The sequence below is a fragment of the Typha angustifolia genome, chromosome 14 (assembly GCF_048772165.1).
Source record: "Typha angustifolia cultivar Huaian chromosome 14, ASM4877216v1, whole genome shotgun sequence".
NCBI classification, from domain to species: Eukaryota; Viridiplantae; Streptophyta; class Magnoliopsida; order Poales; family Typhaceae; genus Typha; species Typha angustifolia.
Genome location: NC_133252.1, coordinates 5,201,212 through 5,228,054, shown reverse-complemented (window position 1 = coordinate 5,228,054; position 26,843 = coordinate 5,201,212). Strand labels below are relative to the sequence as shown.

Genomic DNA, 26,843 nt, shown 5'->3' with positions numbered 1-26,843 from the left:
AGACCACACCGAACCGATACCTCATAGGTCTAGGTGCGACATGTTAGTGTCAATGATCCTCTTTTATTTATGCCTACACATCATCCCCCACCTCCGTAACAAAACCCAAGACCAATGGTGGTGGAACTCGAGAGGTGAGTGGCACTAGTGTGCTTCGTCGAAGAGGAGGATTGGCACTTTGAGGATGAGGTCGATCCCTTCAGAGATAGTGATAAACGTGCTCGAGGATTTAGAGAAAGAGATCAACATGCACAAAGGTTCAAACTTGAACCAAGGATCTTTCGCGAACCCGATAATGCTATTCGGGGGAGAACCGCACACTTGGACTTCCTAAAATTCTAAGACGGTGATCCAACGGATTGAGTGTTTCAAGTTGAACAATATTTTAATTGTCAAGGGACAGCAAAGGACGCAAAGGTCAAGATGGCAAGCCTTCACCTCCAAGGAATGGTATTGTATTGGTATAGATCAGTTATTCGTAATGGAGGATTTATCGGTTGGGCTAATTTTTGTAAGAGGATTGCACGCAAATTTGGGATAGTGGAATATGAAGATTTTACTGCCATATTAAGCAAGATGGTTTAGAGGACGATCATATTGAAGTACCAAGCTGAATTTGAAAGAGTTAGTAGTCATTGTGAGTCACCTTGGCCCGAACCAACATTGATGAGCACATTCATTTTAGGACTATGGGATGAGATACAGGCGAATGTTCGTGCTCTTTGTCTTACCATTTTTGAAAAGGCCTTTAAGAAGGCCGTGACGATGGAGAAAAAATATGAGGCTCTCAAGATGGCAGCAAAAATAAGTTGGGGCAACCGAGATGGGTGGTTTGTGTCTAGAACGCCGGTTGAAAATTCTGCAGATTCAAAGACAGTAGCTGCGAGTACTAGACCATAACAACTTTTGAGACTTTTTCCGATGTTAGAGAAGGTACAAGACCCCATATTCGAACTCTTACTCCTGCCCAAGTGGAGGAGCAAAGAGCGAAGGGCCCTTGCTTTCGATGCGATGAATATTTTACCCCCGGTCATCGGTGTTCCAAACCAATCGGGTGTGTGATGCTCATCGATGGTCTCGAGGAGGATGATGAGGTTGTTGATGATGGAGAGTGTTGAGAGGATGTCCATGAGAAGGCCGTTGAGTAGGGTGTGGAGGAAGATATCTAAGCTGAAATATCGATGCATGTATGTTCGGGTACTTCCTTACCGAGAAAGTTAGGGGTAGACGGACTCGTGTAATATAATTTTGATACGTTTATTTAAAAAAATAGTAATTTAAAATTATTTCTGAAGCTATTAAATATTAGTCTTATTATATAAAGATATCGATGAGAGTATTCTAACCATATATTTTTTACTAAAAATAATAACATTAAGAGGACTTATTAAGTAATTTAAAATATATTATATATATATTATATTAATTAAATAATAAATATAGTGCCCGTTGTATTAGAGTGCACCAGCCTCTTGGCTCTATATTTGGAGCCTCCCTCCCTTAGAGATGTCAAGGTATTTTTGAGGCATTAAGTCTTAAATATAGGGGTCAAAAGATAAATACCTATAGTGTAGGCAATAATAAAAAATAAAATATAGGTATTTTTGATAGACTTTTCTAATGTTTGTTTTAAAACCTTTCAACATTGGCATGGCCATCAAATTATGTTTTTTTTATCCTTATGAAGTGTAATTGATACCAAGACATAGTTATGATGTTTCAATATAGTTTAGCTTGGTAATATAATTATAAACTATAATTAACTTCACCCATGTTTGGTTTGAGTTTAGAGTAGCCATGTTTAGTAACAAAACTCCATTTTATCTCTAACTAAGTTCACTCCCAAATAAAGAGATAGAAAGTAAAAAAAATTCAATTTGAATTTAAATAGATTCCAATTTTTTCAAGGAATGATTTATATTTATTATTTTCATGTCCTATCAATATTCTCGTCCCTCTCTCCTATTATGAACTAGATTTGGATCGATCCGGACATAAGAAAGTTATAAAAATTAGTGATAGCCTCACGAGATACGGTTTTAATGGCTTTTGTTTCACATCAATCGAATGTCTGGATAAAAAGATATAATTAAAATAGTAGAGCAAGGTCACAATGAGCCAAAACAGTAAATATCCGAAATTGTGGTAGTTGTTGAAGAGTGGCGGATGGCCAAGGGTGGTGATGGACGGCCGTAGGGTTGGGTGACTACTAAAGGTTATGATAACTATGGGTAGGAGGTAAAATTTAAGTTTCTAACTTAGATCTGCTTTTAAAAAAATAAAGATGATTTAAAAAATAATAAATACGAGAATAAGAAATAATTAAACTTAATTATTCATAATGCTTGGATTCACAATTTGTGGAAAAATATAAGGAGTTAATTAATAGTGATCAACGTGATCAAGCGGTCCACTTGGTTAGCCGGACGCGAACCGGCGGCCCGTTTCACCATTTCAGGTGAAAGTTCGACGCCACGTCGAAAAGGGCTTTATACTATCACAGCGGTGTGATCACAATTTGTGTTTGTATCGGAAGCCCGGATCTAGAAACCCATCTCTGACCTCGGAACACTTAATAAGGGTTGAGTCATTTTGCCCACCTCGAACTCTTTCCTTTCATCTCCTCTCCCACACCCCCGCTCCCTCTCTTCTCGCGATCCCCTTTACATTTCCGCAATCGAGGGAAGAGTAACCGAAGCAAGTACCCTAGATCTGATCCTTTCCTCCAGATCTTGGCATCTCGATCTGCCTCACATGGCGTGCATAAAGAGCGCGCAGCGATCTGCGTTGGTTGCCTTCGCCCCAGATGCTCCTTACATGGCCGCCGGCACCATGGCCGGCGCTGTCGATCTCTCCTTCAGCTCCTCCGCCAATCTCGAGATCTTTAAGCTCGACTTCCAATCCGACGCCTTGGAGCTCCCCATCGTCGCGTCGTGCCCCAGCACGGAGCGATTCAATCGCCTCTCTTGGTCGAAGCCCGGATCCGGCGCCTCGGGGGACTACACCTTGGGGTTACTCGCTGGTGGCCTTGGCGACGGCAGCATTGGTGTCTGGAATCCCTTAAAGTTGATGAGGTTTTACTGAGATCTGACTGTTCTTTATGAGAATTGGATTGTCTTTTGTTGAATTCTGATGTTTTTGGTGAATTATGATGACAATTCTGCTTGCTTCCGTTACAGTTCGCAGGATCAAGAGAGTGCTTTTGTTGCGCGGCTTGAGAAGCATACAGGACCGGTAATTCTGGCGTTCCATTTTAGATGGTTTTGTTAAGTTTCTAGATTAAATTTTCTTAATATATATATATTCTTTTTTCTGATATTTCAGGTTCGAGGTTTGGAGTTTAGTGCACTTTCACCAAATCTACTAGCTTCTGGGGCTGATGAAGGTGAGCTCTGCATCTGGGATCTAGCTAATCCTCCGGAGCCAAATCTATTTCCGTCGCTCAAGGTATGTAGTGATTCACATGATATAGTACTTGGTGCACATGGATGTCATTTTAGTAAGCATATGCTTCATGATTCTTATAAAAGAATTCAATTTAATTACATCTGAGGTTTTAATCTCGCTTCATCTCAAATTATATACTGTTTTAAATTTGCTAATATTATATCTTCATTGAATAGTCAATTGGTTATTTAGATTCCAGAATTCTATTATGGTGTATGTTGTAGTTTGTCTGCACATTGCATTATACTTCTCTTATATCCTTGTGGTAAATTATTCTGTATGAAAATCTCACCTAATCAACATACTGAAAGTCTGGAACATATGCTAGAAAAAATACGAACTGATTTTGTGGTGCTAACAAATCAATTGAACTTGGAAAAAAAAGAAATGCTAAAATCAGAAGTAGTTCCTATGCTTGGTCTGCTGGTCTTATAATTGATTATTCACATATTTAACACAAAAAATACCTTGTGAAAATTAAGTAGGAATTAAAGGGTCAAATCTTAGTTGAAGAAAGAAAAGGATATGTCTTCAGTGAAGTTACAATATCTATTAAGCTGCTGATTACCTAGTCATTAATAGTTTCCTCAATATGTTTATTAGTTCTATCAAGACAGTTGTCCACAACACTTCTGTACGGATGTTTCTAAAACACGAATTAGATCTGGGTCAGAACCTGCTTTTGTCCAACCTAGATTAGTCGCAAGCTTGTTTTGGGTCATTTCTCCCAAAGTAGGTAATACAAGTTTGGGCTTGACTTTAGACAGGTTCTATTAAAACCAAAAAGTTTTTGCTAAAACAGTTTGCTCTAACAGATACTTTGGACTGTGAATAAATACATTATAATTATTCGCAGCAAACTATATTACCACAGGGTGCATGTAAAGTCTTATAATTGGGGAGGAAGGAATCTCAATTTTTAGTATAAATTTTAAAGTTTTGTGGTTATTTAATGCAATGATGACCGTGCCACCATTGGCACGGGGCGTGCCGAACGGCATGCTTTGCATGCTAGTGGCATGCCTTTATAATATTTTTAATAAATCTTTTAAGATATTTAGAGATATTTTTAGATTTTGGGTATGTTAATCTTTAGTTTTTGGTATACATGTATTAAAACCTATATTATAGTGTTTTATTTTTAGATTATTTTTGTAAATAACCTATTTTATTAAAAATAAAATAATAGTTAAATAAAAATATTATTCAACACATAATATGATTGAAATACATTTATTAAAACTAATATTAATGATTGAACATTCCATAATATAATTGAATATTTCATAATAAAATTAAACACATAATATTAATTGATAATAGTTTAAAAATTAAAACTAATATCTAGTTGAACGTAGAATAACGAGGAGGATCAAAGACTTTATTTGTTGGTACAAAAATAACACTAGAATGCTGCATTAAATACCGTCTATATTCTTTAAAATTCATCCACAGATAGTATTGCTCATTGTTACGTCTCACATAGTCTTCATACAAATAGAAACTGATATTGAACATGTATGAAAATGATCATCACTAGCATAGGCACAGACACACCATAAGTATATATAAATTGGATATAGAGTATAATAAGAGTGTTGTGATTCTAGTTAGTGTGATTGACATGATGGTAATAATGATGAATTAATATCATTCTGTTAGTGTACCTCTCTAATGTCCTATTATCTACAGACTCAAGTCATTTATAAAAATAATTCTTTTCTGAGAAGATTGTGTAATAGGGATGAATATCTCATCTCCATCATTATCGCCACCAGACTTAGTCTCATTATTATCACCATTACCATTATCATCTCTAGTCTCATCATTATTATTAATTTATCAGTTGATTTGATAATGATTGATGAAAATTAAAAATTTTAAAAAAAAGTCCGACATAGCTCGGCACAAGGTCTGGTACACCCCGTGCCATTACTGGCATGGGTTGTGCCAGTTGGCACAGGGCGTGCCAACTAGCATGGCCATCCAGGATTTTATGTAAGCTTCTAAATTTTGATGTAGGTTAAGTTTTCTTTGGTATCCTATTTTACTTTCTTTACGGCAACAAGTTACTAGAGTCAATAAAGTTTAAACTCAAAACTGAGATCATTTTTTTTAAAAAATATTGTTGTTGGATATATATTGATTTATATAGCTTTGTTACAATCCTCTCAGATCTAGCAAGCCTACAATTGGATGCCTTGTTGCTCTATGCGAGTCGAAACTCAAAAGTGAAACCCTCCTTTTCTTTTGAGCTTTCTTAGTCATGGTTAATATGGTTGTTTTTGTTCACAACGAGATGGCCCATCCATGCTATACTGGACCTAAATGCCCTTATACACGAGAATAACATCTGTGTGAATAGTGTTGCATGTCCATTTAAAGTTGTGCATTAGATTTTTGTTTCTCTATACTCCAAAGGTTACGGGATTGTGATCAAGGGAATATTAGAACGGATTGAACTTTAGAAAAATAGAATGTGTTACTTGGTGTGAGATAAGGCTTGCCTCTTGCGTCCAACAGGTTTGGGCTCATGTCATGGAAACAAAGAGTAAGGTTGTAAATGTCTTTCCTCTCAAGACCTCTTGTACGTAGGAGCCTTGTGCATTAGGACACTTTTGTCTTTTCTCTTTTGAAAAAATTGAAGCTAGAAAAAGTAAATGTTACTTTAGCAAATATTTAAATTTTGGTGTCTAATAGTTGCTGGTTCCTCAAAATTTAATTTGAAGCGTTTAGAAGCCAAAGAAGCCCTTTACAGGATTTGGAGAGTTGGAGCATATAATTTTATAATACTTCCAATTTCATCTAGTATCTTGAGAACCTACTAAAGGATTTATTGTTGTTTATAAAGGGTTCATTTTGGTTCAGTTGTTGATTCCAAGTATGTGTTGGGAAATTCTATGGAAAAGTAATGATTTGGAAAAACATCATCATTATGTACAAACACTTTTACTGTTTGGCACAATTTGCCCAGTATTTTTAATATTCTGGCTGGGTGATGCAGCGAGTCTCTTTTCATGGTTAAGATAGTTTGCTCATTTTGTGCAAATGTCTTTATATACTTTATTTTTAGGCATTAATCCTAGCTTTTTATATTCAATAGAGTGCTGGCTCCAGCTCCCAAACTGAAGTCTCGTTTGCATCATGGAATCCAAAGTTTCAACACATATTAGCATCTACTTCCTACAATGGAATGACAGGTAATTTCTCTTCCTTTTCCTTTTCATTCTTATAATCCTTTGGTATGTTCATTTAGGTCACAGAAGCAGCTCACATATTTTTCTTCCTTTCTTTACTTTTGTAGTTGTTTGGGATTTAAGACAGCAGAAGCCTGTCACAAGGCAAGTTTTCTTCTCATTATTTGGAATTTCATTGGTTGTGTATTTCATATTCTATTTAGGTCCTAAATAGGAAGTCTAATATTGTTTTCCTTCTTTGTTTGTTTAACAGCTTTTCAGACTCAAATAGAAGGAGATGCTCTGTTTTGCAATGGAATCCTGATATTTCAACACAGTTAATTATTGCATCTGATGATGATAATTCACCTTCTCTCAGGGTAACACTTCACACTATTTTTCATACTTCGTAATTTAATTTTGTATCTAAAAGGTTAAGAAATTTATCTAAAAGGTTAAGAAATTTTTATCTAAAAGGTTAAGAAATTTATTGTCAAAGAGCTGGTTTTGGTATAGCAAGTCATTTAACTATACTTATAATTTCTACTTTATCTGATCAAAACTAGTGACATGTTCTGAAAATAGTTAAACCTGAATGTTCTGGGAGTAATCCTTTTCGGCTTTAGAATTCGAAAACCTCCTTTCATACTTATTGTCTAACAATTTTAATCAGTTAGGTATGTCTATCTGTTCTCACAGGTTTGGGATGTGAGGAAAACAATATCACCTTTGAGAGAGTTTGTGGGGCATACAAAAGGTTTGGTTGCTAATCTGTCACTTAGGATTGTTCAATTTCTTTTCTGTGCTTTTGATGCATGTGAGTTCTGATATACCATGTAATTGTAACTAATAGTATTTTTTATGACATTTCCTTCAATCTTAAATTGTATATAGTTTGTACTGTCTAACCTATATAATTGCTCAGAAACAAGTTCACTTTGTTTTCATTTCTACATGCTACATTAGCATTTAATTCAATCACTTAAATTTGCAAATTTGGAAAGCTTCTTAACTGGCAATGCTCCATAAATAAGAGTATGTCACCAGTCTAGTTGGTTGTCTTGCCATGAGTTTTGCAATGCTGATGTATGAGCTGCAGTTTGCTTAGGATTTAATTGAGATTGATAACTTTAGATGATAGGAAGGATTGTGGCCAGAAATAAACAATGTTATGTGAGATGTTGTTAAATGAAGCATTATAATTCAGAACAATTCTTTAATGATAATATGATATGTGGAAGTGTCAGTGGTTCCCATAGAAATATCAATATACCACAAAAACCTCTGGTTGAACTAAAGAATGACTAGAACTTAAGCATCAAGTGATGAAAAAAATATAATGATGATTTTGACTACTGTAACATTGAAGGTTGATATTGAATAATTGCATCAATGCAAATCTATATGGATATAGAACTTCTGTAAAAGTTTTTCATTTTCATTGGTATAAGGCAGCTTGTGAACTTGTGCCAAGGGCCGAAGGTAACTTCGAGAGTTCTCATGCTTGGCTTGGCCTAAGTGATGGCTTACATGAGCTTGTGTCAAGCTCCTTTCGTGTCCTACGTCCATTATTTGGGCTTATTTCATTATGGCTTGAATGGAAAACCACAGATTCTGTATTCATTGGTTATCTTACGAATATGTATGAGGAATTGTTGGTATATTTCTAGCAGAAATGAACTTAGAATGAGCTGATCCTGCAAATAATTGGCCTATTTATGGCAAAACTTTGCTTACTATGGAAAATTTCCTTTCTGTTGAGCTGTGATGTAGTCTTAGTATACCTATGTATTTTTATGTGCTAGAATGTGAAGTAAGCTTAATTGTGTAGTAATGGGTTACGGTACTAAAAGATAGGCTACGGAACGATTCCTTCAAGATCTGAATTTATTACAGGAATTAGTCTGCACAACTGTGAGAAAATATTCACCAGATATTCTCCTATAGCCAGAAAATTACAAAACTAAGTGGATTAGATCCGTAACTCCCTGATCTACAATTTTCATCTTTACGCCATTTGCCGATTCGAATTGCAATAGGGACGAAAACATAAAAGAACGCGGATGATGGTGATGGTGACGATTGGAGTGGAAGTTAGGGTTATGGATGATTATGGAGATGAAGGTGGAGGATGGATATGGTTAAGGGATATAGACGAAGGGAAAGAAGAGGGAGGACTCGACAGACGAGGGAGATTAGAAGTTAGGAGAGATCTTGCCAATGGTTAAGGTGGAAGGTTGGTGAAGAGGGAAGAGGGAGGAGGGAGAGAGAATAGAGAGAAGATAGGAGGTAAGAAATTAAGAATCCAATAGCATTATTAATTTGGCTGCCATCTACACCTTTATAGAGGCTAGCCAAAAGCTCTAATAACAATAATTAACCCTAATCCTAGTACAATCTCGCCAATCGCGTTTGAACGCACAAAAGACGTTCTCTGTATGCGCGAATGTGATGTAGACGTTCGAACGCACCCGATTGCATTCGAACGCACTTTTTGCATCCTCTGTATTTGCGAATCTGATGCAGGTGTTCGCAATGGCGTTCGAACGCAACCCCTCCTTCGTTCAAACGCGACCTACAAGAATTTTATTTTAATGAAAATAAATAACTAATGTAATAAGAAAAGATTCTAACTAAATGTATCAGCCCACCACGCTTTCCCCACCTTGCCCTCAAAGTGAAAAGTCTGGGAAACGCTCCAAAATGTCAGTCTCCAACTCCCATGTCGCTTCATCGGATGGCTTGCCAAGTCACTCGACTAGAATCTCCATCTTTAATCTGGTACCATGTCGTCGTCGACCGCTTAGCAAGTACACGAATTGACTCTACGATCTCTATCTCCTTCAATGGCTTCGGTAAAATTGATCAAACGACCTCATGATCTCTAATCCGCTTCCTCAACAATGAAAAATGGAAGATAGGATGCACTCTCGACCCCTCCGGCAGCTCCAAATGATATGCAACCGGACCAATACGCTCCAACACCCAAAACGGACCGAAGTAGCGATGTGGTAACTTCTGATTTCGCATTGGATGCAAGGTCATCTGTCAATACGGTTGCACCCTCACAAACACCCAACTACCGATGTCGAACTCCTGCTCCCTATGGTTGTGATCATAAACTTACTTCATACGGTTTTGAGCAAGTTTAAGATAGGCACGTAATCTTCTCAATGTGGCGTTTCTATCTATCAACGCCGATCTGCAGATGCTAGTGGATCATAAGCGCGTAATGTCGGAGTCGGGCGTTTATATACCACTTTAAATGGAGTCATGCCAATGCTACTATGGTAGGCAGTGTTGTAAGATCACTTCGCTCACGATAAGAATTCCAACCATTGTCTCGGCATATCTCCAATAAAGCACCTCAAGCACTACTTAATGCCTCGATTGACCACCTTTGTTTGGTTGTCCGTCTGTGGATGGTAAGTCAAACTGAAGTTTAATCGAGTCCCCTGCAATATGAAAAACTCCATCCAAAAGTCGCTCATAAATACACAATCAATATATGAGACAATCGTGTGTGACATGCTATGTAATTGAGCAACATCTCTAACAAAAAATTCAGCCACTGACTTGGCGGAAAATTGATGACAATACCAAAAAGTGTGCATACTTGCTCAACTTGTCAACCATCATAAAAATATCAGAATAACCACGTATCAGTGGAAGACCCTCTGTGAAGTTCATAGAAATGTCTTCCCAAACACGGTCCGGTATCGGTAGAGGCTGTAGTAAACTAGTTGGTTTCAATGTGGTTGCCTTAACGGTAATAGTATTTAGTGCCCAATAGTCGACACAAAAACGCCATATCCCGTCCTTTTTTTGCACCAATAGCACGGGGGATGAGTATGAGCAATGATTTGGTTGTATGAGGACTCGCTTCAATATTTTGGCTACCATCTTGGAGATAACTTTTTTTTGCACATATGGATATCAATATGGCCTTACATTCGCCGGTGCAGCTCCAGGCACAATCTTTATGTGGTGGTCCGCCGTTCTCCTTGGTGGCAACTCCTTTGGTTCCTCAAACAGTCCAGCAAATTTGTCTAATAAATTAGATAACTCAATGGTAGTATCTAGACTCATTTGAGGCTTATCTCCTACTGGTCATAACTGTAGAAGATAGGACAAATTACTCGCACATGCCAGCCCCACCATCGGCTGTATCGCAGGAATCGGTGGAGATCGAACGCCATCAAGTCGCACTTTGTAACCGCTGAGTGCTAAAGACAATATTCGCTCCTCGCAGCGTTAACGGATACAAGTCCACAATGATGTCGTGTCTTTGCACCCGTATACTGACCCAGCAACAAAAGCTCTCCGCTTTAAGCTTCGTGTCGTCTCTAATAGCAACGCCAAATCCGATGGTCGGTTCGGCATCCAAACCCAATCTCTTCACTAACCTCTCGTCTAGAAAGTTATGCGTACTCCTAAAATCGATAAGGATGTGCACACAATGCTTTCTAGTGAATCCGTCTACCAGTAACGTCCTCGGCGCGGAAGTACCCGAATATGCATGCATCGATATTTCAGCTTGGATATTTTCCTCTACGCCCTCCTTAATAGCCTCCTCATGGACCTCCTCTAGACACTCTCCATCATCAACAACCTTATTATCCTCGAGACCGTCGATAAGCATCGCACTCTCGATCGATTTAGAACACCGATGATCGGGGGTGAAACGTTCATCGCATCGAAAGCAAAGGCCCTTTGCTTTTCGCTCCTCTACTTGGGTAGGTGTGAGGATTCGAACATAGGGTTTATACCTCCTCTAACATCGGAAGGTCTCAAAGGTAGTCGTGGTCTAGTACTCGCAGCCGCTATCTTTGAACCCGCATAATTTTTAGTCGACGTTCTAGGCACAAACTGTCCATCTCGGTTGCTCCAACTTGTTTTTGCTTCATCCTTACGGCTTTCTCAAAGGCCTCTTTAAGAGTGGTAGGATAAAGAGCACGAACATCCGCCTGTATCTTCTCCCGCAGCCCTGAAATAAATGCGCTCATCAATGTCGGATCGGGCCAAGGTGGCTCACAATGACTACTAATTCTTTCAAATTCAGTTTGGTATTCCAATACGATCGTCCTTTGAACCATCTTGCTTAATGTGGTAGCAAAATCTTTATATGCCGTTGTCCTAAATCTATATGTAATCTTCCTATAAAAATCAGCCCAACTGGTAAATCCTCCACCACGAATAACCGATTTATACTAATGCAATGCTGTTCCTTGGAGGTGAAAGCTTGCTATCTGGACCTTTGCGTCCTCCGCTGTCCTTTGACAATCAAAGTATTGTTCAACTTGAAACACCCAATCCGTTAGATCACTGACTTAGAATTTTGGAAAGTCCAAGCATGCGGTTCTCTCTCGAATAACATTATCGGGTTTGCGAAAGACCCTTGGTTCATGTCTGAACCTTTGTGCATGTTGATCAATTTTTCTAAATTCTCGAGCACGTCCATCACCATCTCTAAAGAGATCAACCTCATTCTCAAAGTGCCAATTCTCCTCATCAACGAAGCGCACCGGTGCTGCACGCCTCTCGGGTTCCACCATCATCGGTCTTGGGTTTTATAACAGAGATGGGGGATGATGTGTAGGCATGGGTAAGAGGGGATTATTGACACTCACATGTCGCACCTGGACCTGTGGGGTATCGGTTCGATGAAGTCTCACCGTTGGTCCTTTTTAAAGCATCGATTATTGTCGAGGAAATGACGAAGTCGATTGGTTCATGACATATTCCTTTAAATTATTATGATCTTTTTGCATTGCGTCAACTCTATGCAGCAATGTTTGGAACATACCCCTAAGTTCATCCGCCAAGCCCATATTCACTCATGGACGTTGGTTGACTCGGTTCTGTCGTAGTTGCTCGAAAGGAATCGGCCTTACGGTTAGGGTATCATGGGTTGAGTCTTTCCTTATTGGTGTGCTCTCCATTGGTCTCTTTGTTGATGTCATTTTCCTTGTTTCCACCTTTAATGGAGGTTTGAGGTTCGCCTGGCTCTGATATCAAATTGATGGGTTATGGTACCAAAAGATATGCTACGGAACGATTCCTTTAAGATCTGGATTTATTACAGAAATCAGTCCGCGTAATTGGGAAAATATTCACTAGATATTCTCCTGTTGTCAGAAAATTACGAAACCAAGTGGATTAGATCCGTAACTCCCTGATCTACAATTTTCGTATTTATACCTTTCGCCGATTCAAACTGCAATAGGGACGAAAACACGAAAGAATGCGGGTGATAGTGGTGGTGACGAATGGAGTGGAAGTTAGGGTTATGGATGATAATGGAGATAAATGTGGAGGATGGATGTGGTTAAGGGATATAGATGAAGGGGAAGAAGTAGTCGAGATCCCAAGAAAAGGGAGAACTCGATAGACGAGGGAGATTAGAAGTTAGGAGAGATCTTGCCAACGGTTGAGGTGGAAGGTTGGTAAAAGGGAGGAGGGAGAGAGAATAGAGAGAAGATAGGAGGCAAGAAATTAAGAATCTAATAGTATTATTAATTTAGCTGCCATCTACACCTTTATAGAGACTAGCCAAAAGCTCTAATAACAATAATTAACCCTGCCCGATTGTATTTGAACGCATAAAAGACGTTCTCTATATGTACGAACACGATGCAGGTGTTCGAACGCACTCGACCGCGTTCGAACGCACTTTTTGCACCCTCTGTATTTGCGAACCTGTTGCAGGCATTTGCAAGAGCGTTCGAACGCGACCCCTTCTGTGTCGAACGCGACATACAGGAATTTTATTTTAATAAAAATAAACAATTAATGTAATAAGAAAAAATCCTAACTAAATGTATCATGTAGTTTGTTTATTCTTTCAAAGCTTTTACATTGAGCACTTGGATAAGGAATTTGTATCGAACTCTTAGAGTGATTAGTTTATTCCACTAATGCTTATTCATTACAAGTATGATAAGTGTATGAGGTCAAGATAGAATTTGGCAGTATGTATAATCAAAGTCAATACCATAAAAATTTCATTTTCTGCTAGTGCATTATGTTCTTACTTTAGAAGTGATTATACACAAGTATGTTTGATGATTATATCCTGGCTATTGCTACAAACTTAGTCTTGTATCGATATAGGATCATAAAAGATGCATTGGTGAAAGGAATCAGATGACCATTGTGCGAGTTTAAGGCCACTAGCTGGTGGCTATGAAAATCTGTGATGTCCTTCTAGATGCAAAGTAACTTGATTTATTTCTAGTTAAAATGTTATAAGGAAAAGCATGATTGATGATCACAAGAATAGACTGCCTCTTTGATTCTATAGGTGGCAAAGAAGGAATATCAGATTATTTAGACTTTCTGCATGAGAATGCAAGAGGCTTTCAATAACTTCATCCCTTCATCTAGTCGTATCATGATTAAGTGATGAGAATGCCTATACTTAACATCTAACTCATAGAATTGGTCATGATACATAAAACCAATCTAAAAGGAGCTTTCTCACAAGACTGACACTATTACATTGTCATATTCATGTTTCCTGTTTAATCTTCGGAACTATCTTGAGCTGAGGTATAGAGAGAATCAGAACCTGTTCCAGATGGTATTCGTCATGAGTTTAATACAAAATGTTCTTTGGATCGCTAGATTTTCAGCATGGAGGAAAGTTGGAAGATCAACAGATGTCTGCAATGCCTTCACTTTTTAATATGGCATGTAGATAATATTTGGCTCTAAAGTTGTGCAACAGTTTTATCCCTTGGGTATGATGATGGGAAATCTGATTAGAACAAGCCCATGTTATAGTGACCTGAAAATGTTTTCTTAATGCTGAGAATCCTGAGATTTGTATTGGAAAGTTAGTAGGTAGAGTAAACCAATTTTAGAGTGTTAAGACTGGTGCATAATGGCTAAGGGCAATCTTGTGAAAAGCACCCGCAGCATGTGGTGGTCAAGCCACTGAATAATTCATATGCATTATATAAGTTATAGGTTGGTGCCTATGTAGTCTAGTGATAAGATATTAAAAATAACTATATGTACAGTCTAATTATATGGTATACTGAGTATCCTATTAGTGTCAAACTAATACATATATAAAACACTATATAATATATATGGAGAATTATCTTTTTCAAATAGTGTCTACAAACATGATCTTATGCAATATGGTTACTGAAGTAAACTAAAAGTAAATATTTCTAGCAATCCGGTTGGTTGAAGACCACCAACAAAATATTAATAACCAGAAAAATCTGTAGAAAATTTGATTACATATATAAATGATACATATTGTAGTTATCATATACATATTTCGGCACATGAATAATTCATAAAAAAGTGGCCCATATGTGGTGGTCATATGCATATCTGGTCCACATGTTGCGGCTTGTACTGAGACAATCTTTAGAAAATGATGTGAGTAGTTGTGTGGTTTAAAAAGAAAGGTTATTCAAGAAGGTTTAGAGCAAGTTAGAATGTTAGACACTATTAGGTTCTTAGTCTAAATTTGCAGTATGTTTTTCTGTGGAATTGTACTGTTTCAGGATCCAACTGGTAGTCCTGTGGTTTCTTTTTCTTCTTTACTTCCAATTAAATATCTGTCATTCTTATATTCCTTCTGATATCTAGTACTTTTCAGTTTAACTTTCTTACTTGTTTAAGACCCCAAATATCTATGGCCAATCTTCTAGTTTGATCAATGTGCTACTTCTCTTAATGAGATAGTAAATAATTTTCGGTGTGTTTTTTTTAACTTTCTTTTTTCCTGTGCCAAACTAGATAATTCATACTATCTTCTCATTCATTTGGTTTCTTGTCTTAACCAGGTGTGATTGCCATGTCGTGGTGCCCTTATGACAGTTCATTTTTGCTTACTTGTGCAAAGGACAATAGAACAATTTGCTGGGATACAGTTAGTGGAGAGGTATCAAAGCAATAGTTATTTACACCTCTGCTTATATTTCTGAGTTACTGACATCAACATTAAGTTGTCTTTTGATGGTAGATACTGTTTTGTTTTCCTTCCCTTGCCTTATGCAGATAGTATGTGAGCTGCCAGCAAGCACTAATTGGAATTTTGATGTTCACTGGTATCCAAAAATTCCAGGAATTATATCAGCCTCTTCTTTTGATGTTAAAGTTGGGATTTACAATATTGAGGTAAGCCACCTTTTTTTCCCTATTAAGTGTTAATCTATTTAAGATTGCTAATTGTGGAAGCACTAATAGCCTATGTTAATAGGAATCATGTTGGAACTTCTAGTTCTACTTCTCTTAGTGGACGCAATGGTGCAGAGTCAAAATAATATTCTGATTTAAGGCAATTGATGAACCAATTGAATGATTTCACTCATAACAAAGTTGTCATAGTATTTCTAGCCGAATTTAGAATTGGATAATTTGCAAGGTTTTGTTTGGAGAGTAGCTAATATAGAGTGACATCTATGTTATAGATCTTCTCTTCCTTCTATATTATTTTTGTCGCCTTTCTTAAATTTGTTGTCAGGCACTTTAAAATTTTGTTTTCCTTAAAATTGATGTTTAACTTCTGATCCTTTCGGTGCAAGATTGTAGTCGGATTACTCTTTGGGACTGTCAATATCATTTTAATATTTTTCCTATAGCCTGATACAAAGTTCAGAATCTATGATGCTCTTATCTTTGATAATGAAGTTGACTTTATAGATAGGGTTGCTTTTCTAGATATTGAGTCTTGCTGAAACTCTCCTACTTGTTAACACACAAGTCTTTAGATCTGCCTGGGATCAGATTAGGATTCATCACTCTTTTGTTCTGTGGTTGCATTAAGGGTCCAAACTGAGATGCAGTAGCTCAAGAATTAATCTATTTAGAAGAATTCTTCTATTAATTCTCCATGTGACTCATTTATTTTGAACGGATGAAATAGTTGGGCACACTTGCAGTAACAATGCTGCCTAGCACCATGAAGCACCTGTTCAGCTAATCAGCAGTGTCAACAAAGTCATTGCTCTAGTCATTGGAATATAGTCTACGAGTAAAAGAGGAACCTACAATTTGGAGAAAGAATCTTTTGCTGGTCGTTTCTAATCATGGAGTGTAAAACAAATTATTAGATTCTGTGGTATCATGATCTTGGTGTCAATAAAAGTATCAATTTGTTCTTCATCAAGATACACTCGCCAACAATAATTACGCAAGTTATGTTACATATAAGGCTAGCAATTAGGACCTTTTCTTTTTATGCAGGGAACTTCCTTTCTGTTTCTCCTTGGTGCAATTTAACATTTTACTTTCTTTTGCAGTCTTGTAGTCGATATACAGTTGGAGATGCTGGCTTTGGTTCTCCTGGTATGTCACTTTGCTAATTCTATAGGGATAATTTTACGAATGATAAGCAGTTTGCATACCTTAATATGCCTGTTGGTTGCTCTGGGTAGATTAACATATGGACCATACTCTATTGACTTTGTTGCTACTAAATTCTTGAACCATGTATTTCTGTCCTCTCACTATGTTGGCAAGGCATTGGAATATAGATAAAGTGTTACCCATGATACCCACATATTGATGGATGCACCGGACTTTTAAGCTTAGATAGTCTATGAGCTTAGGACTCACTTTCCAGGCTCATACACCACTCAAATCAAATGCAAGAAGTAGAAAAGGATTGAGTTCACATAAATGGAGAAATGAATGATTTGACCAAATGACCTGTCTAAAATTTTTGATTGGAAGGTTATTTGTAGGCTTGCCATTTTCTTTTGTTGGATATCTCTGAAGAGAGGCCATTTTTAATAACTTATCAGTGTGTATTTACAAAGATGCAGTGAAACTTTTTGCCAACTTTTTGCTATTTTAAAATCAGAAGAAGGCATTAGACTTAAAAAAATTGAAGTACTGGAAATGGAGTAAAACACTTAAAAAAATGAATGTTTCGACTTTCGTACATACATTCCTCTAAATTTTAGGTGAAACACTGGAAGTGGAGTAAAATAAATATCATAAGTTTGTCTACTCAAAATTAGAAAATTTAGGATAAAAGGGAAAAATATATAAAGTTGATAACCTTGGGAGGATATATCTTGTAGATCTATATTTTAGTGGTTCAACCATACAAATTTTGTTAAATTAATTTGAGAGTCCCCACTTGCCAATTTGTTGAAAGAACCAAGGTTCTGAAGCTTGGTATCGAACGATATGTATTGGTTGATACGTATCGGTCTTATCAGCCACCCGTCTTGGATTAGACTATTTTTTAATTAGGTTAAATTCTAAATATTATTTAAAACGTAGAAAAATTTCTAAAAATTTAGAAAAAATAATAGAAAAATAAGAAAATAAAAATTAGTCACATATGAACCCTAAAAACTAAAGAAAAAAATTCACTCAAAACTTTAATGAATTTCTACTCATGTTAGACAGATTTAGATTTTTATATTTATAAATTACTACTACAGAACAACATGAAGAGAGAGGTTACTCTAAATTGTTGTTCTATAGCAGTAAGAAAAGAGGGAAAAAAGAAATGAGAAAAAAAAAACTCATTCGAGTTTATCAAAGTGTGGATTAGCCAGAAGAGCTCACCGGGTTGGCTATCGAATAAGCTTGGTTAGATAAATTTGAATGACATCAATTACTAACATCTCCTTGGTTAGATACATTTTAGATTTGACCGAAATTTTAAAAATAATTAATTTTAGCCGATATTGTTGATTTTAGCTGATACAATTGAGACGGATTGGCTAATACGGCTGAAATTGGCTGATGCGACTGATCCCAAATCGAAACCATTCACTAGACTAGTTTCAGGTCCGGATTGACCGATCTAACTCGGGATCGGCTGATTTTGCTATTCATGGAAATAATTATAGATATGAAAAGTACAAGAATTATATTAAAATGCATTTGCTTCTCTTTAGTTCAATTTGTGGGATAAAACGAGTATCAAACAACTTACCTTAGGGCATAGCTAATTGGAGCAAGCAGTGGAAGACTAACTAATCGAGTTGTCAATGTGTCAATTGATGTTCATAGTTTCTTTTGTTTCGTGAATGAAATAAATGTTTTAGATATATGGTTGATCTCGTTTTTGATTTTGATTGTTGCAATTTTGCTCTTTCCTGTCATGTCAAGAAATTCAGAAAAATCTAATGATGGCCGTGCCGATCGACATGGGGAGTGCCGGTAGGCACTTACTAGGCCGGTGGCATACCGGCACGTGGCGCAAGAGGTGTCGTATGGCACCTCTTTTAGCAGCTTCGTCGCTTGTCGCACATCGTCGACCAGTCGACGCTGCTCCCCGCCGATCTCATCATTGCCATTTGTCACCGTCTCACTGTTGTTACGTTGCCCTCGAGCTCGAGGCGCCAATTTCAGGCGTTGAGCTACCCTATTAGACTGAGGAAGGAGTGGCGGGTTGGATCGGATCGGGTGACATAAAAACTTAAGTTGCGAATTCAGGCATCCCGTCATGTGTGATTGGCAGCTAGAGCTCAGGGGCGACAAGACGGTGATGAACGGCGACAATGAGGTCGACAGGGAGCGGCGACGGTTGGTCGACGAGGAAGGGTGAAAGTGAGTAGCCTCCCTCAACTTTTTCTCTCTCTTGGAGCACGGCTGATGGTCGGCAAGGCACGTGTCTATGGCATAACCATCCATGAGAAATCTGAAAAAAAAGAAAATATTTGCAAGGCATGTTATTGCCTACTTGGCATGATGAGCCCATGCGGTCATTAATTGGGATTCAGAGGGGGGGATATCTCTTATAACAGAAATTTAACTTAGGGATGGATCATTTAAATACTTGAGGTTTCAGATTTAGTAGGCGCAACAGAAAATTTTTATTTGCTTTCATCCCTGTCTGGTTGTAGATCTTGTGTTGGTGTGAAGTCAGAGAAGCACTATTGGGATGGATTTAGGTTTGATCTGACCTAAGTGTGACCTAGATAGATGGAGTGCCTCTTTTGATTGATTATTGTTATTTCCCCCTTAGGTTCATTGCCGGAAAGAAACTTTACTCCAATGCCTAGTTGGCCTTTCTTTTTGGGCGGGGGCGACAGGGTTGAGTTGGGCTGTGATGGCTAAAGGACAGATTCTATATTGATGTTATTGGTCCCTTTGCTCAAAAGAAGGGTTTTTGGATGTGTATGGGAAAATTCATCTTGAATCGCACCCAATAAGGCTTGTTCTTTTTCATCTTCATTGATGTCTATTATGTATTAATTTCCTTTTGGCCATTGTTTTGTAATCTTGCTTCCTTTACCCCTAAAATGTTCTGCAACTGTAATGTTCTTTTCTTGGCATTTAGGTGGCCTATTCAGTTTATTCATTGTGTATTTCAATTTTTTTTTGTAGATATTTGCTTTTTTTTTTTCTGGTGTGGTTTATTGTTGGTTTTAATTTTTCTCTGTATCTTTAGCACGACTCAGAGCTCCAAAATGGTTGAAATGCCCAACTGGTGCATCATTTGGTTTTGGAGGAAAATTTGTTTCATTTCTTCCAAACCAATCAGCAGCAAGTACTCCAAACTGTAATTCGGAGGTAGCCTAATGGTTCCATCATTTCCGTATGCTACCATTATGTTGTGTTGTCTGACTTCTTATTTTTGCAGGTTTATGTGCATAATTTGGTCACTGAACATAATTTGGTAAGCCGTTCAACTGAATTCGAAGCTGCCATACATAGTGGGGAGAGAAGTTCACTTCGATCTTTGTGTGAGAAGAAGTCAGAGGACTCTGTGTATGTTATGCACTTGTCTATATAAAGAGTTCTCGTGGATGGGTTGTGTTTTGATTCATTCACTAGTATGCTTTTTAATGTTTCAAACAGATCTGAGGATGAAAGAGAAATGTGGGGCTTTTTGAAGGTTATGTTTGAGGAAGAGGGGACAGCAAGGACAAAGTTACTTGCACATCTTGGTTTCAGTGTACCTGTTGAAGAGACTGAGAATGTAACAGATGATCTTGGAAAAAGTTTTACAGAGGCTCTTGGTTTTAATAATGTTGGGCTCACTGAAGGTGGGGGCAATCAATTCCCTGTTGACAATGGAGAAGAGTTCTTCAACAATCCTCAGCTATCTGATGATAGCATCTTGTTTGAAGAAAACAGTTCTAAAAATGGGAATCAAATACAGAAAGAACCTGAGGAACCTCAGCAAACTTCTGATCCTTCTATTGATGATAGTATACAACGTGCACTAGTTGTTGGAGACTATAAAGGAGCAGTTTTGCAGTGCATTTCTGCAAATCGAATGGCTGATGCTTTGGTTATTGCAAATGTAGGAGGTCCATCGTTGTGGGAAACTACTCGTGATCGGTATCTTAAGAATAGTACCTCACCCTATCTAAAGGTCTGCTCTATTTCCTGTTTTTTTTTGGGGGTCACATATATGGTTGGCCTGTTAAATATTTATTTGAAACTCTTCTTTGATTCAATTTCAAAATTTCTTTCAAAATATGAAATATTTGATTAGTTAGTCGTTATGCTGAATTTTTGTAAATTCAGGTTATTTCTGCAATGGTGAGCAACGATCTCATGACCCTCGTCAATACCAGGCCACTGAATTCATGGAAGGAAACACTTGCTCTTCTTTGCACTGTAAGATTCTCATTCTTACTTTAATAGATAGAAGTAGTGTGCTGATTTTTTTTCAGTATCTTCCTTCTTGGAGTTTCAGATAGGATTAATGGTGAGTGTAGCGCATGTGCATGGAGTGAATATGCGTATCCAATTATTTAGTTTTCCATGTCTCCTATGTACTCTGCCTTTTGAATTGCAAATCTGTTATGACTTTTTAAGATCTATATGTTCCATCCATATTATGTTTTGTTTCAAATCCATGTTGCTGAATGTTTGTAAATTTATAGAAATGATAATTATCTGTGATCCTTGTTCTGAGAATTAGTTGTTCTTAGGGTTATGAGGTGGATTGACTGTGAATTTGATGTTTTGTTTCCAAGAATGGCGTTGTTGGAATTGGAAGAATATGACCAGAGATCTATTTTTTCTTTTGATACATGTTGATACTTGTGACAATTATTTTGTGCAGTCATACCAGTGTTATTTTCATGCATTGTTTTCTTTTAAAACTGCCCATAAATTGATCATGAGTAAGTCTTGTGGCTCTTAACATAATGTCTCATAGAGCAAGTTTTATATAATAAATTATATGGCATATTCCAGAATTCATTAAAATTGAATGAATTTTTATGCATATAATATCTTCTGAATTTGGTATCTTTTTATGTGTTGAATTTGGTAGCTTTACATATATCAGTTATAGTTAATTTCTGTATCTGTAGCTTATTTTTGTATATAAGTCACTCTCACTAAATCATAATAGCTTATAGAGTAACTCGTGTTTTTCCAACTATCATTGTGTCACAGTTTGCACAAAAAGAGGAATGGACTGTTCTGTGCGACACTCTTGGTTCAAAACTTATGACTGTAGGAAATACAACTGCTGCAACTCTTTGTTATATCTGCGCTGGAAATATTGATAAAACTGTGGAAATTTGGTCTCGCAACTTGAAGTCTGAATGTGGAAGAACTTATGTTGACCTTCTTCAGGTGACCTCTAATATCAAAAACTCTACTGTCATTTGTAACACTGGGATAACTGGATAAGTTAGCAATTTTTTCTATTGCAATGCAGGATTTAATGGAGAAAACAATAATCCTTGCTCTCGCAACTGGAAATAAGCAGCTTAGTACATCCTTGTCGAAACTTGTAGAGAACTATGCTGAAATGCTAGCTAGTCAAGGTCTCCTGACAACAGCAATGGAATATTTGAAGCTTTTGGGATCAGAAGAATCTGTGCATGATCTAGGAATCTTGAGAAATCGAATTGCTCTCTCAGTAGAAAGTGGTAAGATCTATAGACGAAAGCAAATGAATAATGTGATTTAGCTTTCTTGGAAAAATAACTTATCGACAGATTGCTGCACCAATAGAAGAGTTCTATTCCCATGAAGTGACCCATTTGTAGGAACTAGTTATCTATACAGCAACCTTGATTGCTACTTTGTTATGATAGAATATTTGTATTTGGACCTTATGACCTTCTGACTTCTTTTGCAATTAATAGGATCAAGGATTTATGTGCCATTAGCATAGGCACTGGGGAGTGCTGGTCGGCAGTTGGCATGGTGAGTGCCTTGCGGACACACCATGCCAATATTAAGGAAGAAGTTAGAATAGGGCAGTGAGAAATACAGGGAGAGAGAGAGGATGAGAGAGGACAGAGATGACCTACCACCATTTGATTGTCGTCAGCCCTAGCCACTCTCCCCACTGAGCACACGAATCCTTCCGTGCGCTAACTGATCTGCCTATATGGAGAAAGGAGTAGAGGTAGAGCAGATTGTGAAAGGTTAAGCCCTCGTTCACTTTAGGAATGAACTTTTTTCTTATTTCAGAATAACAATTAAATATTATAATAACCCAATTCTAGAATATAAACACTATTCCTTAAAATTACATCTTATACCACACACTAATTCAATTACTAATTTACCCTCAATATATATCCCATTAACCTAATTTATATCAAATTAAAAGGTATTCATAATAATTTCATAAAAAATATAACACTTTTTTCTTATCTTTTACTTCACTATAATTATATTAAAGGTAATTATTATACTTTTATTCTAAAATACAAGTGAATATAAGAATAATTATTCCTAGAATAAAGACATCATTTTAGAAATAACATAAAAGAATATCTATTCTATAATTGAGTTTATCCTTAAAGTAAACAAGGCCTAAAGATTTGCTTAATGGATCTAACTTAAACTAAACAAATATCCACTTACTTTAAGTTAGATCCATTAAGCAGGAAATTAAAGAGAATCCGCTTGTCTTCCGCACACAATCCTATTGGCTTCTTTATACCTCCCGCCCTTTTCTATTGCCACGATTTCCCCCACCCCTCCGCTGCCCTATATGACCATAAATTACCGGCATCCTCTATCATTCCTCTACTAGAAATCACTGCTAGCAATTGCTTTTCTTTTTGACTGATTTTGTTGTAAAATGTTGGTGAAGATATACATATTATATATCAGCATGACTCTTACAAGTGATATATTTTGTTTAATTGATCCAGATTTTAAAATGGAAAGTCATTGTTAGTTTGAGATTTTGGGCCTTGTATTGTCCTATATTGGAACAAAATACTTAATTACCTTTGTCCTCTTCATGCTATTGTCCTTTATATGATATTGTTCCCCAATATGTTGTATACGTTTTGACATGGATTGTCATGCTAGACAACACTTATTGTGTTGATGTGAAATCATCACATGGCACAAAGGGGTTGTCGTAGAAGACAATTTGCTCAAAGCAAATCATCATATAATACGAACTACTCGAAGTAGTTCAAGAAGGATGCACGTTTAGGTAAAAGTTCATCTTGCTTGAGTGGCTTCTAAGAGGGTCCAATCAAGGATGGTCGTGCCACAGGCACGGCCTATGCCGACCATCGATCGACACGTGCTGTGACACTTGCGGCTATACAACAAGGAGAGAAAAAAAAGAGGGAGACTACTCACCTCCACTCTTCGACCTTGTCGTTGCCGCTCCCTGCCGACCTTGTTGATGTTGTTGCCCGTCATTCACATGTCTGAGCTCGTCAATGAAGATGTCGTTTGCATTCGACGTGGATGCCCTAGCTTGAGGAGGAAGAAGACCTCAAGTGCGTCGGGACGGGTGAATAAAAACTTAAGTTGCGGATTATGCGAACGACAAGGTCGGTGGTGATGGAAAGCTCGACGGCGAGTGGATCGCTACTAGGAAGGGTGCTGTGCAACCGCTCATGCCACGTGTCGGTATGTCGCTGGCACGCCTCCTGCCGGTTGGCACAGTCATCATTGGGTCCAATATTTGCTCCCTGATCACTTGGAATAGCTGACTACCACCATATGACAATGATATTATTTTTGGGAGGACAATAGTGTTTGGTTTATTCATCTTCAATGTAGTTTCGAAAATCATGGCTTCTGTCCTTCCTATTGGTTTGTATGTCCAACATAAGGCATGATATCTAGCTGTAAGGTTGACATAAATATGCCTCTTGTATTGTCATCTGACACTTTACGCCATTCTAAAAGATCCACCGTGAAGTGTGAGGAGAAATAGTCCTTTACATAATGCTTGGTGTTAACTGTGAGTGCAATTACTTGACTCGCATAATTTCCACCATTTTGAACATGTTCATGCAGAGAGAGATGCTGCTACAAGTTTGCCTTATGAAAGCAGTGCAACGCAAGTTGGATCTCTTTATGGTGCAGATCCGTCTACCGCTGGTGTAGCTGACCATTCTCAGCAATATTATCAGGTTTTGCTTATAAAGATCCTTTAATAGTTCAAAATTTTTATTATATTAAGTTATTAATTATGCCCTGAAATCATGCAATTATCCAGCCTTCCTGTTGTGTTTCCTTTTGTTCTTTTTTTTTTCTCTCTAATAAAATAAGCCACATGCTCAACCACAGCAGAATGTTCCTGGTAATCAGTATAGAGAAGGCTACCAACAGTCCTATGGAGGATATCAACCTATGCAGCAGAAACAACAGTTGCAGGAGTATAACAATCCCGTGGCATTTCAACCCTCACAGGCAACCCAGATGTTTCTCCCTTCGCAGTCACAACAGGCCCCTCAGGTATTTCTATTCTTAATCTGTCCAATTATAATTAATTTCTTTTGCTTTACTGTACTGTTTTACTGAATAGGTTTGTGAATGGGAATTAGTTTTTTTGAACCAGGTCCCTGCATCTGACTTTAGTTGATGTAAAGTGACAAGTAAATTTTTTAATGGAAACTGCCAAAACCCTAAACAGTTATATTAGTTTTTATCAAATTATTATTGATCGGAAGTGGTCCTTTCAGACTTCTGCTACATTGTTTATCTTGAATATTTTTTCAATATATAAGATCTGGAAAAATATCCTACTTCCAGTCGATTATTTAGATATTCTGTATTTATTCTTTTCTTTTGTTTATGGTGCAATCTATGGTTTACTTAAATGTGCTGTGTATATATAATTCTCCTTTACCTCTTCTGGAGCATAATATCTTTATTTGACAACTGCAACAGCCAAATTTTGTTCCATCTTCTGTGTCACAACCTTCTACGAAGACCTTTATACCTTCAAGTTTACCTGGTCTGAAAAATGCAGAACAATATCAGCAACCCAGCCTGGGTTCTCAGCTTTATCCGGTCTGTATATTTTTGGATATCCTTTGGAAACTGTTGAATTTTATGTGTAGTCATAACTAAATGATATCCTTATATGTTATAGGGGGTCGTGAATCCTACGTACCAAACTGGACCATCAGTCTCTGCTCCTCAGGGTGTTGGTGCATCTTTAACAGGAAATGCTCCTAGCCACAAGTTTCCACAAGCTGTTCCAACCAATCAAGCATCTAGATTTATGCCAGTAACCAATCAAGGTCTTAGTCAAAGGCCTGGGTTGAATCCTGCACAGCCTTCAAGTCCAACTCAACCATCACTGACACAACCTTCTTTTGCCCCTCCTGCTCCTCCTCCTACAGTGCAAACAGTAGATACTTCAAATGTTTCTGGTAAGTTACCAGATCAGTGAACAAGATTCATATTTCATTCTTGCTCAGCTAAGTACAGCTCTATCGCTGACTTGCAATGTATTTTATGTGTTGATGTTACTGACCTTCTTAAACTAACTGATATAGTTTTCTTTGTCTCCTAATTGACTTTTGGACTGAACTTATGAAGGTATGACTAGATAGGAGAATATTGGGTTTCAATGCTTGTTTGTCTTCTGTCAATTTGTTTCTGTTGAAGGCTTGAAGCAACCAATATTGGTCAAATTGGTGAAAGTTAGATTTCAACTGGTTAAATTTTGCATATTATCCAGTGGTCAAAGAAACAGTTGTATAATTTAAATTCATGACGTGGTAGTAGGTTATATATCATGTTTGCATGACTTGATGCACCTTGATACAACATCTTTTCACTCCTAAATCATCTAAGGTTCTTAAAGCTACAAATTTGCTTACATTTCCATTTGTTAAATAACATAGTGAAATGGCAACTATAGAGCTGTATATTGACTTTAGAATAGGTTATTTCATTGCAAGCATTATAAGAGAAGTATTCACTTAAGAGTTAAGATATGTTATACATGCATAAAATATAGGAACTTAGAAATCCCTTGCCGCATGGCCCTCATCCAATGCATTCCTCTTATCTCCATCTAGGAATATTTGTTTTTTT

The 26,843-nt window shown here is 37.3% G+C and overlaps 1 protein-coding gene across 2 annotated transcripts in view; it reads left to right on the top strand.

Annotated features, from left to right (window-relative positions):
- The first annotated feature begins 2,554 nt into the window (after positions 1 to 2,554).
- The window catches only part of LOC140775652 (protein transport protein SEC31 homolog B-like), a 28,342-nt gene continuing 4,053 nt past the window's right edge, over positions 2,555 to 26,843 (top strand). The window contains exons 1-20 of one of the 2 annotated variants that reach the window (XM_073119039.1): positions 2,555 to 3,074; positions 3,180 to 3,234; positions 3,325 to 3,447; positions 6,551 to 6,647; positions 6,752 to 6,788; positions 6,898 to 7,003; positions 7,323 to 7,380; positions 15,431 to 15,528; positions 15,645 to 15,764; positions 16,889 to 16,934; positions 20,005 to 20,126; positions 20,197 to 20,324; positions 20,415 to 20,934; positions 21,090 to 21,182; positions 21,972 to 22,154; positions 22,240 to 22,453; positions 24,810 to 24,925; positions 25,086 to 25,250; positions 25,686 to 25,808; positions 25,891 to 26,173. In XM_073119039.1, the coding sequence (XP_072975140.1) occupies positions 2,755 to 3,074; positions 3,180 to 3,234; positions 3,325 to 3,447; positions 6,551 to 6,647; positions 6,752 to 6,788; positions 6,898 to 7,003; positions 7,323 to 7,380; positions 15,431 to 15,528; positions 15,645 to 15,764; positions 16,889 to 16,934; positions 20,005 to 20,126; positions 20,197 to 20,324; positions 20,415 to 20,934; positions 21,090 to 21,182; positions 21,972 to 22,154; positions 22,240 to 22,453; positions 24,810 to 24,925; positions 25,086 to 25,250; positions 25,686 to 25,808; positions 25,891 to 26,173 (3,007 nt within the window). In that variant the 5' untranslated portion in view covers positions 2,555 to 2,754. Of the gene's footprint in view, positions 3,075 to 3,179; positions 3,235 to 3,324; positions 3,448 to 6,550; positions 6,648 to 6,751; positions 6,789 to 6,897; positions 7,004 to 7,322; positions 7,381 to 15,430; positions 15,529 to 15,644; positions 15,765 to 16,888; positions 16,935 to 20,004; positions 20,127 to 20,196; positions 20,325 to 20,414; positions 20,935 to 21,089; positions 21,183 to 21,971; positions 22,155 to 22,239; positions 22,454 to 24,809; positions 24,926 to 25,082; positions 25,251 to 25,685; positions 25,809 to 25,890; positions 26,174 to 26,843 lie in introns of both variants that reach the window. The other variant, XM_073119038.1, reaches the window with a different exon arrangement.